Raw genomic sequence first — 16,403 nt, 5'->3', positions numbered from 1 at the left:
TAATAAATTTTTTGTAATTTCCGTTTGTATCAGAGCATAAACATACTTTGCCATTATAAATTAACGATATAGTATCCAGCAAACCGTAAATAAGTAAGCGAGTCTTTCAATGAGTACCATATAATGTTTTATGCTCGCGAATTCATGTCACATTGCAAAATACATGCATGGCTATATGTCTGAATTGTAAGTAGACTAATACAATTGTGTGTGCAAAAGTTAAGGAATGAGTTAAGTGAGCGGCTTGTCTTCGGGCATTTCACTATTTTTCTTCATACTTGCAATGTGGAACGTGATCGAGTTTCCTTATTTTAACAACTGAAAAAGAAATTTTCACTTAAGAGTGTGGAAAATTTCGTTACAAGTGAAAAAACTTTCGATCTTTACTTCCATCTTATTCATCTCGTTTACTTGAAACTTGCCCAATGCCCATCTAATCTTAAACAAGCATAAACCGTGAAAATGAAGATAATTATTGAGAAAGGTATAGAAAAAATGAACATTTAATTTTTGTTTTTACTTGATTTGCACGTAGCCGAAAGAAAAACATTCAAAAAAACGAAAGTTGAACTATTTTCTTTAAAATCTTATTCACTTTTATCTTCTTTTAATTTGATTGGTATGAAAAATTGATTAATTTTCTTGACTTGTATGTTTACCTTGTAAGTGTTTAAGGGTCATTAACAAATGACGTCAAATGGCATTGTAATTATTAGATATTTGATTGGTTTCGGCGAAAAAAGCAAGCCTCTATTTCCTGTAATTTAGATGTGCATGTTTTATAGTTAGTCCAAGGATGTAGACCCTACCAAGAAACCCCCATGTCTTACATAAGTATACTAATTAAGCATGCTTGCAAGCGTACTCTTTTACTCTGTTCATGTGAGCATGCTGTTTGTAACGAATCCTAGTATTTTGTATTTGGAACCATGATCGTCAACTTCCAGCTTAACCATTGACGTCCAATAGAAAAGGTTTCTGAAGCACAAATGAACTATTTTTATTTCCATAGCCTTATTTATTTTAAAAAGTAGTGTATTTTAATTAAACAGCCCCCTAAAACTCTTTCTAAATTTCAGTACATTATATTTGTTTATTTATTTATTTGTCGGCTTCATTTCAATGCATCAATGGACGGATTAATTGAGAGAGACGAAAGATAATGAGATTTTCATTTTGAAAAGAAGATTCAGTGAATTTATGTTGCTGTTGAAACAGACATAATAGAATCAGCTTAAGTTTTGTTTTGAGATTGAATTTTACTCATTCCAGCAATTATATTTTCTATGAAAGCAGTTTATGAGCTTTTTCGGGAGTATTCTCATGAAGAAATGTAAATGATTTCCATCAAGATTCTCTCATTAGATAACCTTCTTCATAAAATTCTCTACGGTTTAAGTACGATTCTCTGTAAGACTAATGACTTCTAGACATAAAAAATTTTAGCACAAGAAATTAGCAAAACATGATTATTCATCTTCTATTTACAATTTAATTTTGTAAAGCCGACTTAATAATGCAGCTAATTCACATACAATTAATTTAATAGCTAAAGCACTATTATCTGTAATAATAAACAGAGGTTCAGCATGAATCATCATCATTTATTTTTGATACCAGCAAGAAGATTATTAACAATATTTCCCGAAAATAAAAGTGAAGCCGAATAAAAGCATATAAAATGATTATAATTATGGATCTTAAATTGCAAAATTCATTTTCTATAAGCAATTTATCTTTTAAATCGTAAAATAAGAGGCTATAGATTTAATTCGCTATAGTGTTTCTAGAAGATTAATAAAATAATCTTGATTCAATCCAAAGTTTTAAATTATATTTTGAATGATTCGACTTTCTTATTCAAGAATAAAGAGTGAACGAAGATACCAAGTTGATTTATATAGCTAGTTTTTCATTTGGACATCATTAGGAAGTTCTGAAATTTACAAATTACTAATCTAAATTTACTTGAAAGACAAAGAAAGCATTAGAAGATATTTTCTGCGGAAATCCTCCGGGGGAATTCCATTAAATATACCACACTGGTGCGAATAGCCGCTAATGATCTAAATAGAATGTTCTAAATGTTTTATTAACCTGAACGTTCAGTCTCTGTTAAATTAAGCCTTAATTTCAATTAAAATACTTTTATGAGAAAATTGGCATAAAATTGAGATTTGATAGAGCATTATAAGAACAAATCGGTTGTAATTAATCAACAAACAATCACATACGGACATATGTACTGAACAACTTCATCAAATCCGCGTAAACATTAGCCTAAAGCTATAAATTAACATTCAAGTCTGTTAATTTTTTTGTGATCTTAAAGTTCAATATCAAATCACCATAAAAATTTCATTTGAATGGACTTCAACCTTACTGCTGATTAAAGCATGTAATTAATAATGAATTTCTGTAAAGAAAATCAGATTTTAATTGCATTCGAGAGCTTTGTTTTGCTTACATGAATTTTGGATATGATGTTATTTTTTTTTAAAATCAGAACTTCATGGGTAATTTAAAAGACTGTAAATTCACACCAATTAACAACGTAATCATAATTATAGCAAAATTAGATTGACGACATTGCTGTACAGCAATTTCATGCATTCAACGTCATTGAAGTAAGAGAGATTCATGATCATCATACAATTTCACAGATCTAATAATGTCTTTCATTTTAATTTCGTAATTTTATGATTCTTCAAGATCAAAAGTTATAAGCTTTTAATAATGTCTCGACATCAGCATAAAATTGTCACTTTCATTTTTATTTGTGAGATGAGAAATTACTTCCTCGTGTCATCGTTGTCATGGCTTTTGACATCAACCAACAACAAGAAATGTATATGGTAATTTGAATTATAAACTATTAAGTAATTTGAATTCATTGCATAATAGTAAAAGTAGAAGGAGCAATTGAGGTTTGAACATGCTTCATATTTTATGCAATAAACAGCCTTATTTGATAAGAGAAGAAATAAAGAGAGCCATAAAGATTTTGTAACTTTCCTCACCTTCGGGCAGACCTTAAATTAATGTTTCGTGCTTATCCAATTTTGTAGTACACTGACAAAGCAGCTTTATTTCCGCAATATGCTAAATAGTAATGCATTCAAGTCTTTCGATTTATCTTCTTCTTATTTTCTTCCTCGTTCTCAATTCTTTTCTTTACGTTTATTTCATTTTTTTCATCTCACTCGCATCCGATATGTACGCGATATGTAGATTATTTCGTGCAATCGTAAAATGCATGCGAAAATATCAAAAAAACATTGTTGTGTCAGCTAAATTTTCCAGTAGCATCTTATTTAGTGCAAACAGAGTATATTTCTTTTTATTTTATTATTTTAATAACCTTTTAATGAGAACTTTTTTTATTTTCGTTAAATAAGCACAGTGAATAAAGTAACTGTAACTACGTGCGGCTTATTTATGTCACTTTACTTTTTTTCACTATAATTTTTCTATTTTTAAACTCCATTTAATGACAACAAAAAAGAATCTTATATCGCCACCAATCAGCAGTAACACACTTTTTTCGATTGTGATACATTCATGTTAACAGCAGCCACTTAGTGGCACATACATAACACACATAACACATATGACTTTGACTTCTATTATTGATGTCTTACACTTGGGAATTGTTGCTATTTAAAATTGATTACAATCTGTTAAGTCGTTTTTAGATTTGTTCCGTAATTATTGTTATTATTTCATCAACTTCTTCTTCAAAAGTCCATTCACACAACATACATCTATTCTATTTTATGAGAGCCACTTGTGAATACATTATTGCCAAATATAATCAACTGGAATCTAATTTTCATCAGAGCAGAACATGAAATTCCAAAAGAATTCCATGAAAAAATTCGCGCGCGAGTCAAGATTTAAGCTATGTTGATTATAAATTCACAATTATTGCCTACTTTCTAATCGCAACAAGAAGAATTTTCCTTATTCTTCAACATTTAAAATGAGAAAAATTCCACAGCATTACATTTCACCGCAAAAAACTATCGACTTGAAGTTATCGTCTCAAGCGCTCAACAAAAACTGAGTCTAAAGCCATTGTACAGGCGTAGAAAGAGAAGAGTGATGTGTTGGTTTTCTTTACATTTTGTTATTATTTTTTCAGTTTACTACCGCTGTTGTTGCCAATGTTATTATTGCATTTATAGAGAAGCATAGTAAAAGAAGTAAGGAGATAAAAGAGAAGTTAAAAAATTGACTACAATGAAGAAAAATAACTTCTTATTCCCTTTAAGAAAAATTTAATCATGCAGAATGATGATGGCTTAGAACAGAAGAGAAAAGGTAATACCGCCAAAATGGCAAGATTTTTGGACGATATTGCCAGAATTCGAATGCAAGATTTTTGCCCGAGAACGATTTTTGCCAGACTTTGCAAGATTTTCCATACATTGAAAATCCTTAACTGCACGACAATGCAAGAAAACAGCTATAAATCGGACCGATTTTTTTATCGGTCCGATTTTTGCAAGATTTTGAGACAAATCGTCCATTGATCAACTTGCATACAAGTTATGGACGATTTTTGCCAGATTTTGAAAGATATTGCAAGATTTTTTCTTAAAAAATTTTAAAAATTATATTTTTGTTCTCTTTTTTTCTCTTTCTCATATACTTCACAAGCGTTTGAATCTTTTTAAAACCTTTTATACTCGTCCGATTTTTGCCAGATTATGCCAGATTTGTCTTGGGATTCGAACCGTGGATCGCTTGATTTGAAAATTGTTTGATGTCACACTTAACCGCTGAGCTACCGCTATCTGAAATTATATAACTTTTTATATGAAGACATAAGTTACTAATTTTGAAATATAGTTATATTTTAAATATAACTTTTGAATTAAATTTAGTTGTACTTATTTAAAAGAAAAACCTTTTTAATTTTCTAAAATAATTAGTTTAAATGTATTTTATTCACATCGTATTCACATGTGAATGTATTGAATTTTTTAGATTTAGAAGTTAATTTTTTTAACGAATAGTAAATTACAGTAAGTTTGTTTTTTAATTCTACATCATAATCTAGATGCAGAATTGAGATTAGTTTGCGATTTGAAAAATTTCCTTTATGAAATAAAGTGATCTTCTAATCAAATCATTTTGGATTTATAATCAAAAAATTTAGTAACGAGAACCGAAATCTATAAGTTAACCTAGTAACACAAGTGTACGGCATAATCTGGTAAAAATCAGAAAAATATAAATTATAAGATTTTCTAAAAATTCAAAAAAAAAAATCCAAAAAATATCTGGCAAAATCGTTCAAGAATCTTTCAATTTCGGTCCGATATTCAAAAGATTTTTTCATCCGATTTTTGCAAGATTTATCTTGCACAATCGGACCGAAAACTGCAAGATTTTTCGTACGTTTTCAAGAAAATCTGTCTTGCAAATTCTGGCAAAAGTCGGACGCATAAGATTTCAGATTTTTGCCAGAAAATGCAAGATTTTTTTTCTGGCAATATCGTCCAAAAATCTTTCAAAATCGGACCGAGTTTTTCGTGCGAAAAAAATCGTCCAATATCTTGCGAAAATCTGGCAAAATCGGACGGACAAAAAAAGTCTGGCGAAAATCTTTCCATTTTGGCTCAAGGGTAATGTGTGATGAATACAAAAGGTACGAAGAATAAAAATTTTAATTGAAATAGAGAATGCATCAGGGATTAAAGAAACAAACTTGACTTTTTTTCTCATTTCTGTGAATTAAATTTGATTTATTTGATTGAAAGTTGTGATATAATACTATTAGGCTTAAGAACTGCATTATTGTGTGACTTTAAATTTAGAGATTTGTTTATGAAATATTTAATAGGCTTGAATTTTTAATTTTAATTCTGGGTATCATGTAGAATGAGTTACATTAACTTGAACGTATACAATTTTAAGCTCAATCAAGCGGCATTACTTAAACTATCAAAATAATCTGATTCTTTAAAAAATTACTGGAATTGAAAAATTAGACTTTCAATTTTCTGATTTCAACCGCAAATTATTTGAAACGAGTCAGTAGAAACTCTTGAAGTTCCAGTCTGTCAACTAAAATATTTCAAAACACATCAAGAAAATCGAAAGTTGAATTTTTGTTGAAATCTAGCCGCAGAATTGAATTTTGCATTCGACTCAGACAAAGAGCTCATGAAATCATCTTTTCAACTATTAATCCGTATTAATCCATAAAATTTCAAGATTCATTAGTCATACTTTTTGATACTACCACACACTATTCTATTGAAATCTATTTATTCCTCAATATTATTCAAAATAGTGTACAGTCTATCACCTAATGAACCACAAAATTAATTTTTTTGGTTTGCAATGTGATTCGCTAATTTTAAAAATGATTACCGCAAAATCTAATTCATTGTAGACTCTTCCTTATTTCAATATTCAATCATTGAGTAGCTTCTAATGTTAAGAATCATGGTCGACGTAATCCCTGAGTTTTATTCACATGAAATTATCGCTTGCATATTATTTTTTCGCATGATAGTTCTTAAGCGATAAATGAAACTCATAAGGTATAAGAATCAGAATAGGGAAAGGAACAGATAAAGAAGAGAAAATAAGTTGCAGACAGTCAAATGACCATATTCGGCATTAGGTAATCGTACTCTACTATCCAATTCCATTATAAATTAAAATTAAAGCTTCATATACATAATATGTACATAAAATAATATTTCTTTTTTACTGTTTAACTTTGTTATTATTATTTTATTTTTTTCGTTTGCAGTTTGAACCATAAAGGCTCGCGTAATGAAAGCAATATATCTCTGAACTATAAATAACTTTATGTTTCTATACTATTTATTTTGCTTCAAAAAGTAAGGCTGATGTCAAAAAACACGTTTATGCAATTGAATATATATAAAACTGATCATATACCAAGTTGTGGCGCGAGAAAGCAATCCGGCATGTGAAAAAATCAAATAGGCAACAACCGAATTAGAGACAGAAGAGAAAAGTTGTTGTTCTAAAATTGTAGAAATATAAATATAGAAAATAAAATTGCAATTGCACCATTGAAATACTTTTGAATCCAGTCTCATATCCACATCTCGCTATTAAAGGCAATGTAAGGCATTTAAACGATCATTTAACGGTTTTGTGGACTATATCTCATTTTATACAATATTATGTGCTTGTGCTTATGTCTGATAATGTTTTTATAAGTGCCTTTCTAATGAACTTTTTTGTTTGCAGCATAATTTCCTATTTTTCGCAAATATTGAGCAGCTGAAATTGTGAGATTTATTTATTGACCATTAACTTCCTTCAATTTTAAATTTTCTTAAATTAGTTGCCAATTTTCTTCGTTTCCTTATTTGAAAATTTTAATGTAAATCGCTTAAGAAAGACACATTTGGATGATTGGAAGTGAAAGTAAGAAACTTTTACTTCTCGCTCGTTCTTGCTTGTCCAGGTCAAGAATATTCTCACATCACTTAGTTTCAATTTATTCTCTCATCCTCTCGCAAAACTTATTAATATTCGCTCATATTCTTATTTGTTTATTTACATTTTAAAAATACAGAAACTTACTGTTATTATCAATATTCTGAAATTGGGATTCCCGAGAATTCTCTCGCGCTTTAAAAATAACTCATTTGATTTCTTCATCTCAGCTTCATTTGTGTTTTCGGTGCTGAATCAGAAAGAGTTTAATTATTTGTAATACAAAGTGCCTATCAATTGTCATATAATTAAGAGACGCATACGGATATAATTAATTATTTGCAAATTTAAAGAAAAATCAATTAGTTAATTAAACAAAATTGAGTGTGAATCATCAACAAACATGAATTACAAGAGGAATAATATTGTTACGGCTGTCGCGTTGAGGTAAGAAAATAATAGAAAAAGATATCAAAATAATGACCTTTATGTCTCTCATTTCCAAGTATTTTATTTTATCTCATTATGTCGATGCATTTACATTTTTTTAATATTATTTCTTTTATGTTATTTTTTAGATTTCCTTTGTTGCTCTTACTAATCATCCAATGTACCATTAAAGGCAACCAATGTGAGAGGATTGAAGTTAGTTTAAATGATTGTCAAAAATTGGAAGTTTATTATCAATGCAAGGTTAAAAATTTAAGTATAATTGATAAGCACATTGAAGTGAATTTTAAGACTGTGGAAAAATCACCGAATGATATTCGAATTGAGTCATCAAACATGTCATTTATACCAAAACAATTTTTTGAAAACTTTAAAGATGTAAAGGAATTTGTGGCCATAAACTGCTCTATTAAAAATATCTATTATGACACATTTATAGGAGCATTTAAACTCCATTACCTTGTGCTATCGCACAACAAAATAGAAATTATTCCAGATTATGCCTTTCGGAATATTTCGGATTTACAATCATTGAAACTCGATAACAATGAAATTGAGATTCTCACAACAAATGTGTTTCGAGGTTTAGACATGTTGAGAACATTAAAATTGTCTTTCAACAAAATTATGCATTTACCACTTTACATCTTTAACGAGTTAGAAAGTTTAGAAATATTGGAACTTGATAATAATCGAATTAGAATAATTTCTCAAGAACAATTTGTGTCTAATTTAATGTTAACACAACTTGATCTCCACAATAATGAGATAAGAATTATAGACAATGGAACATTTAATGCACTCACAAACTTACAACATTTAAATCTTGATAATAATTCATGCGTGAGTGCATCTACTCATAGTATTAAAAATATTACAAGAATTTTAGAATGTTGTATGACATCTCAGGAGGAAATGAAATCTTGTTTGAAATCAAGGAATGAACTCGAGAGGAAAGCAAATGGAAATGATGGATATGTTAACATTTTATTGATGACCATCTTGACCCTTTCTATATTAGGAAATATTTTGCTGTTCTTATACTGCTTTGTTAATCGTCGATTGATGGATAGATTTAGAGGTAGAGAAGATGTTATTGAACTTGTGAATAATATGAGAGAAAGTTCTTATCAAGGATTTTAATCTGATTACATTCATTCATTTTACGGTTTCCAAAAGTTGTCATAATTCGATACTCATTGATTATTAAAATATAGTTTTTTGTTGAAATATTAATTTAAAAAATTTACATAAATAAATGATTGATTAGAAGTTATAAAATATTAATGTATGACCAAATAAGTAAAAGATTACAATTATTACAAGAACCTTAAAATATTTATTTTCTTTGATTAAGATTGATTTAATTAGATTGGAAATTAATTTTTATGCATGTGGGAAACTTTGCGATTTAGAAAAAACAATGTCATATACCAATATAAATAAGCAACAAAAGTTAATCGAAGAAAAAAAAAATTAATTTTAAAAATTACCTTAAATCCCAAATAATATTTTTATTTTATTCATCATAAATTCAAGAAATTATTACAAAAAGCAGAATAATAGAAATGTTTACAAATCATAATTTGTTGTAACGGTTACGAAAAATTTGAATCCAACAAGAGAAGAAACTATGCAGAAAATAATTCAAACCAAACAAAACGTGGTTAACGGTCATCATCTCAATTTATCATTTCTGAATAATCCAATACTGTATGTGCTTAGAATCAAGATTGCTTCAAATTGAATACTTACTTAATATTGATTTAAAATCTATGACTGATTTATAAAATTTACATAACAACAGGAATTATCTTTAAATATTTTGTAAAATTAAATTAAAATATAACTCAAATGTGAAATTTTAGAAATTTAAAAATTTGAATTAAATTTTTATAAATTCATAAACTACCTTTTCAGAAATTAGAATTTAAAAATCTTAATATACAATGAAAAAATTGGTTCTCTATTATTTTTAAGTTAATGAAGATTCAAATAAAAACAACAATCATAATTCAATAAAATTCTCAATTTTTTTGTTTCTACAAATTATTTCTGAAGATATTAATTTAGGTACAATTTTAAAAATTCATAAATAATATTTTCTGTCACTGCATGAATAAAATTATTTTAAAGTGTTCGTCCACATGTCGAACATTTCAAAACAGTTATCAATATGTATTCAGGTGGATTAAAAAATTGTTATTGTTAAACAATCTAACAAAATTTTAAATAATATCTACTTCATCTATACATCGGATTAAACTTTAAATCTAATCCTAGCACATTCTCCGAAAAAAGAATAAACATTAAGTTCCTTACTATGAGAGAGCGGCATTTTCATGCACATCATAATGTACAGCACGAATCACATTGAAAATCAAAGAGAGAATTTTTTATTATAAAACGCCGGAGAAAGAGAGAAAACGTGGTAGTCGCTTATGAGATGTTGTGCAGTTTACAACTCGGTATCTAAATAGATAACAGTGTGATAAATACAGTAAAAAAATCAAATCAAAAAAGTATACTGTCAAAAAATAATAATAATAAAATTCAAGTAAATATCTTTAAGTTGCTATTTATTCATTGTCATCATCAGCATTTTTCTTATTCGATTGTAAATGGCTTTAAACTTCAAATAATAAAATAAACATTGCTGCAATCACAAATATAAGATTTTATACGATAGTAAAAAATAATAATATATAAAAGTGGTAACACGTGAAAATTCATAAAAACTTTAAAGTGTGTTTACAGTCTGAGAATCAAATAAAAGAAATCATAAAGGTTGACAATTAAAGTGAGTCTGTCAAGTGAGCAAGAAGACAATAAAACGACAAAATTTTGTATGGAGAGAATAAGACAAAAATTCTGACGATTACGTTTTAAGCACAAAACATATTAGCATAATAAAACTATTTCCTTTCAATGCAATAAAAGAAAGAAGAAGAACGAGAAGAAGGAAAATTTACATGACAGCGCAGACATAAAGTGTCAAACAAATCTTTCTCAGCATTGCAATATTTTTTTATGTTTGACAAAAGCATCAGACACGAAAAGTAAAAAAGAAAATATTCATTCATCTTGATTTTGATCAATTTGCACTCTCTCACATTAGAGTCGATGTGCTGAATGTATTAAGGGAAAAAATACTTAAAAAAGTAAAGAGCACATACAATAAAATAGACAATAACAATAATAATATTTTGAAAGTATAAGATGAAGCAAAAATAAGGAGAATCCTTGATATAAACGACACTAAATATCATACACATCCGTCAAGTGTGTGCGTAAAAATTCCAAAGTTGTATTTTATGTGAAATCATTATTTTTCTGCTGAGCAATTTTTCCTCCAGCTTTTCGTCAAAATAAATTTTTCCTTTCTTTCTCACATCGTCGTCTTTTCTCATCGTTCAGTATCAGCTACTGCTTTTTTCTCTTAAAACATTTTTTTTTCCTTTCCCTTTTTCATCATAAAAACTTTACTGAGAGTAGAAGAAAAACTATACAAAACAATACGTTGAATAAGGGAGAATAGAAAGAAACAGAGAGAATAAAGTTTTTCCACAAACAAAATTTTTCTCTTCTCAGCACTCGTGTGTGCTGTATAGAGTGTAAGAAAAATTTCTGTGCATTGCATTGATGTTTTTGTAAACCAAAAAATAAAAGTCCTGCACATACGAAAATTATTTGTATTATTTTTTTAACTCCAAAAGTAGTTGACGTTAAATCACTTGACAGTGTGACAGTGCTTCTCATTTTTGTCTCGAACGCGCGCGGAATTCCACTTAACAATAAATAAATAAATGTGTGCATTTAGAAGTTTTGTTGTTTTTGTTGCCATATTTGTAGTATACGATAGTGTGTGATTCGCTAATCATAAAAAATTCTCTTTTATTCCTGTACGCTCATCAATCATCATTAACGTATGGTGTGTCAAAAAAAGTGAGTATAAATAGCATTTTTATTTATCACCTCTTCTCTTTTATTCTTTTTGGTGTTGTTGTTATCATCATGTTTATTTGTTTATATTACGTGTTTTTTATGCAGTAGCAATTGAGCAGTAAAAAAGTCATAAAATCAGTCGTTGACTGAATCATTCGAGTAGAGAGATGAGTAAAGCGAAAAATGCTCTTGTAGTGCGTTGCGTTTTATGAATGAAAAAATAAAAATATCAAGAAAGAAAAGAAAAAAATAATAAAAATCGTCTGGCATTTTTTTTTCTTTCTTTTTTTCAATGTGAGCGAGAAATTTTCTCTGCTTTTTTATGGCTCCATGACGATTTTTCATTTATTTCCACTAGCGTGCTCTTGAGATTTATGAGATGTTCATTTTCAAATGGATTTTGATGGGGTCAAATATTGAGATTGAACCACTAATTCCATATGTTTATCGCTCCATATTTTTTTCGTGATAACAAGTTTTTAAGAATTTTTATTTTACTTTAAAAAAATCAACTATAGTGCTCAGACGAGAAGAACTTGTTTACGATTGGAAATGAAATTTAATGAAAATGGTTTTTCGAAATGCGCTTCGATTATTAAATTGAATATTATTTGAAGTTCTTCACATCTTTTCTTAATTGTATATATATGGCTTTAAAACTCTTTTTAATCTGTTGGCTCTGAGAGTTAAATGGAAAAACTCTTTGGTAGATTATAACGCGAAAACTGTTTTATTAATCCAAAACAAATTTAAAAGAGTTTGAAGCTATTGCATGAACGAATTTGGAAACATATCAATCTAAATCAATCAATTTAAATTAAATGCATTTATATTTCATCAAGTATCTGACTCATACTAATTATGCTGAAATATTATATTAGTCTAGAGTTGTCTAACTAGTAACCTATTTTCGGGTTCGAAGCTTTTGGTTAGGTCCGATTGAATCTTACATAAAACAGCAATACCCGACTGGACAACTTTGCATAATGTCCAGTTAATAACTTGATTTATGGTCGATTAATGACAAATTTGAATTAAAGTTCCATAGAAAATGTCATTAGTCGACCAAAGGTCTTATTAATAACTAGACATTATATCAGGTTCTCCGATAGGATTGGTCCTATATAGATGTAATCAAATACGCATCTCTTTAATCCCATTGCAAAATATATTTGAAAATAAATTATCTCTTAACTTTCAAATACTTCAAATCAAAATATACAAAGTCCCAAAGTCATTAAAGCTTGATGTTTATCCACAAATTCGTTAATACACAAACTGTCATTTAGAAGTGTAATGTGATTTTAGGTGTGTATCGTCATTTAAATTTTGCATAAATTTCATTCATTATTACTAAATCCTGACATAAATGCATCGTTTATAAAGATTAAGTGGTAAAAGTTTTAACGCTGATGTGAATTTTTTTACAAAGTTTTGTTGCAACTTTTTAGCAAAGTAATTAATTTTTCAAATGCATCTGCAGGCTTTCAGAAATTAAAGAATATTGTCAATTAAAAGTCAATATAAAATGCATCATTATAAAGGCTTAAAATTACCCACGGTTTTTAAATTTTTTCTTAATTTTATTTTTTCTTCTTCAGTATTCTTATCCACAAAGTTTTCTTATTATAAAAAAATACTCATTAAAAAGGAATTTGATTTGCCATTTAAAAGCACCAAAAATATTTATACGGCAATTTAAATTGCTCGCATTAATGCACTTCATTGTCGAAAAATTCCAAACATGCAATGAATCACATTTTTCATATAAATTGTATGGATTTTATAGGACACATTCAAATCATTCCTGCTGCATACAAAAGATAAATTTTGTATTTATAGGCAAAAAATGTGACTACTGTCGATATAAACATTATGATGCATGTTGATGATGACGGCAAAAAAAACATGGCAATAATTTTAATTAATGCACGTATTAATAGTCAGTATGTATCTCTTTACTTTTTTCTCACTACAATTTAATGATGAAATTGTGAAACTCAAATATAATTATCGATTGGAAATTAATTATGTTTATCATGAGGACTTCGTGTATTAAAATTTTTAATTTTTTTTTTTGTATTGACAAAAAAAATTATTTAAAAAATAATAAAAATCAAAATAAAATACATGAAAACTGATTCGAGTGATACAAAAAAAAAAAAAAAAATAAAAATTCAATTTTTCTCGGATGCGCTAAAATACATTAAAAAAAACGTGCGGATTTAAATAATAGCCATGACATAGGTGTATTTATATTTATATTATACAAAATATTCACTCACATTACATATGCGAATCTCAATTTGCAACAGCACCAAAAAAAATCACAGTTTCACACGAATGATAAAAAAAATCCGTGGTTTTAAAATTCGTCGTCGATTTTTAAATTTTAAATATGAAGTTTATGATGATTTTGCATCGAAATTTTTTTGGTGTGCAAAAAAAAAGATAAGACGGTAACGTAAGCTGAATACTATAGGCACATGTACGTATAGTTTGAATGAGATTTGCGACACAGCATAAGGCAAAAAGTCGATTCGAAATGCATACATAAGAAGTGAGTGAGAGAGAAAGACTGAATATAAGAGAATAAGGAGCAAGAAATATGGAAAATTAAACAATTTCAATTCAGAGGGAATGCGAGCTGAAAAGCAATTCATTAATATTGCATAAACATTTCGGCACACAGGGGCGATAGTCGCAAAAACCACCGAAAAATGAATGTAGATATAACTCGACTCTCCGAATGAGAAGAAATGTTCATTCAACAGAGGAGGAAAGAAATGAAAAAAAGATTTTGTTTTATCCAAAAAAAAAAAAAAAATATTAGGGGAGGAGAAGGGGTAGAGGATATGAATGTGGGTGTGTAAATATTGCAGGATCTTCGCACTTACTTTTTCATGCCAGTGTTGCCTGTATTTTAATCGAGTTTTAGCTTTCATCCGTTCATTCATTTCTTTTTCCAGTACTTTTTTATATTCTTTACTCTTGCCATCAACATCATTGTATTACATCCACTGCTGACTGCTGCCGGTTTGCCGTTTCTTTTTGGTCAGAACAAAAATTAAAGTTTAAATTTTTCTAAATGTTTTAAACCTGAGCGCATTTTTTAACAGATTAGAAGTTGCTTTGGGAATGTCTAATGTAATAGAACTTTCTGTAATCTAATCAGAAACATCATTTGAAATAACATACAGACCAGCAAACGAAATAAAACTTGTAGAACTTCTTCTTTAAAAATAAACTACAAACGAGAAAAAATGTTTATTTGCAGATATTTCTCACTATACCGTGTATATATCTATATCTTTATATATTGCATGAGTGCCCGAAAAAAAAGCAACACTAAAATGAAATGAAATGAAAATATGAACACCAGTGGAGGAAGAAAAAGAATAAGAAGAAGACGAGAACTCTGAAATGAAACATTTTAATTTATAATGCACTCACCTCTTATGTGCTGCTTAATAAAAATGCGAATGGTGTTTTAATGTCATTAAAATGAAAATGAATTTGATAAAAATGCTAACATAGAAGGAGAGAATGGAAGAGAAATATATATATATATATACAACAATAAAAATTGGATAAGCGCTAAATTTCGTTTTTACTTCATATTCATCTTCCTCGTCGTTGGCTCGTTGAGATTTAATAATATAATAATAAAATTGACTTATTAAAATATTTTAATATCCGCCTCTGTATTTCATTTTCTCACCTCGTTTCTAAATGAAAAAAATTTATGAGAGAGAAAGAAGGAGAGAATTTGTTGCCATAGATAATACATTAGGCAAGCAGAAAAGATATTACTTATGTAAACAATTGCTTTTTGATGTAAATTGATGAGTTTAAGTGGCAATTTGGAGGTCCTGCCTGTTTATAATTACTGAATAAACATTAATGTAACGTTAACATATAGAAATGTAAAAATTTCCTCAACTTTTTTTCGTTATTTATTCAATTCATGTTTAACAAAATCATCATTTTGTATGCTGTTGCCTGTCTTGCCACAATTCTATTTATACAATTCTATCCTATATTTCCTACATTACCGTCGTTATATTCTCAAATTATTTTTTTGAAGCTGAATATCAATTGTTTTAATTGTCAGAAGCAAGTCAAAAGGGCTCAAAAAGTAAATACGATAAAAAAGTGGCAAGACTTATTTTTAGAATTTTGTAGACAGTAATAATTAAAACGAATGACATAATGTACTCTTATTCTTTAAATGGCACGGGTTTCGATAAAAGGACTGTCCTCAAGTCTTGATGTAGGGCCTACTTATATGGAATTCCTCATTATGGTTTCTGAATTTTAAAACATTTTTATTAATTCATTCAGAATCAATGAATGAATTATGAGTGAAACTTTCCCAATCTTGTAAAATTAAATTGTAAATTAAAGTTTATAGGAGGTTCAATGTCTTTGTTATTGATGTTCTATGGAGTCATTGTCAAATGATGTCTATCAAAAGTTGAGTCTTTATTTGAAACTTCATTCATTTTGAATGAATATGTACTTTATATTCAAGAAATAAAAGATTATTTAAAATAAAGAACAAAAACAATGAT

At 28.3% G+C, this 16,403-nt stretch overlaps 2 protein-coding genes across 6 annotated transcripts in view; both read left to right on the top strand.

Moving 5' to 3' along the window:
• The first annotated feature begins 7,675 nt into the window (after nt 1-7,675).
• LOC139094119 (carboxypeptidase N subunit 2-like) lies at nt 7,676-9,779 on the top strand. Its single transcript, XM_070645047.1, has 2 exons — nt 7,676-7,881; nt 8,013-9,779. The coding sequence occupies exons 1-2, from the start codon at nt 7,838-7,840 to the stop codon at nt 9,025-9,027; spliced, it is 1,059 nt and encodes a 352-aa protein (XP_070501148.1). The 5' UTR covers nt 7,676-7,837; the 3' UTR covers nt 9,028-9,779.
• A 540-nt stretch (nt 9,780-10,319) lies between these two features.
• Nucleotides 10,320-16,403, top strand: part of LOC139094074 (homeobox protein PKNOX2-like) — a 39,139-nt gene continuing 33,055 nt past the window's right edge. For 3 of the 5 annotated variants that reach the window (XM_070644983.1, XM_070644986.1, XM_070644987.1), the window contains exon 1: nt 10,320-10,441. The gene's annotated coding sequence lies outside the window, so the exon portion shown is untranslated. Of the gene's footprint in view, nt 10,442-10,521; nt 11,830-16,403 lie in introns of those variants that run through there. The other 2 variants (XM_070644984.1, XM_070644985.1) reach the window with 2 other exon arrangements.

The sequence above is a fragment of the Chironomus tepperi genome, unplaced genomic scaffold (genome assembly GCF_022539635.2).
Source record: "Chironomus tepperi strain 1889 unplaced genomic scaffold, CSIRO-AGI_Ctep_v1 contig_349, whole genome shotgun sequence".
Lineage (NCBI taxonomy): Eukaryota > Metazoa > Arthropoda > Insecta > Diptera > Chironomidae > Chironomus > Chironomus tepperi.
Note: the sequence above shows the minus strand (reverse complement) of the source record. Positions and strands in the feature narration are given on the sequence as shown.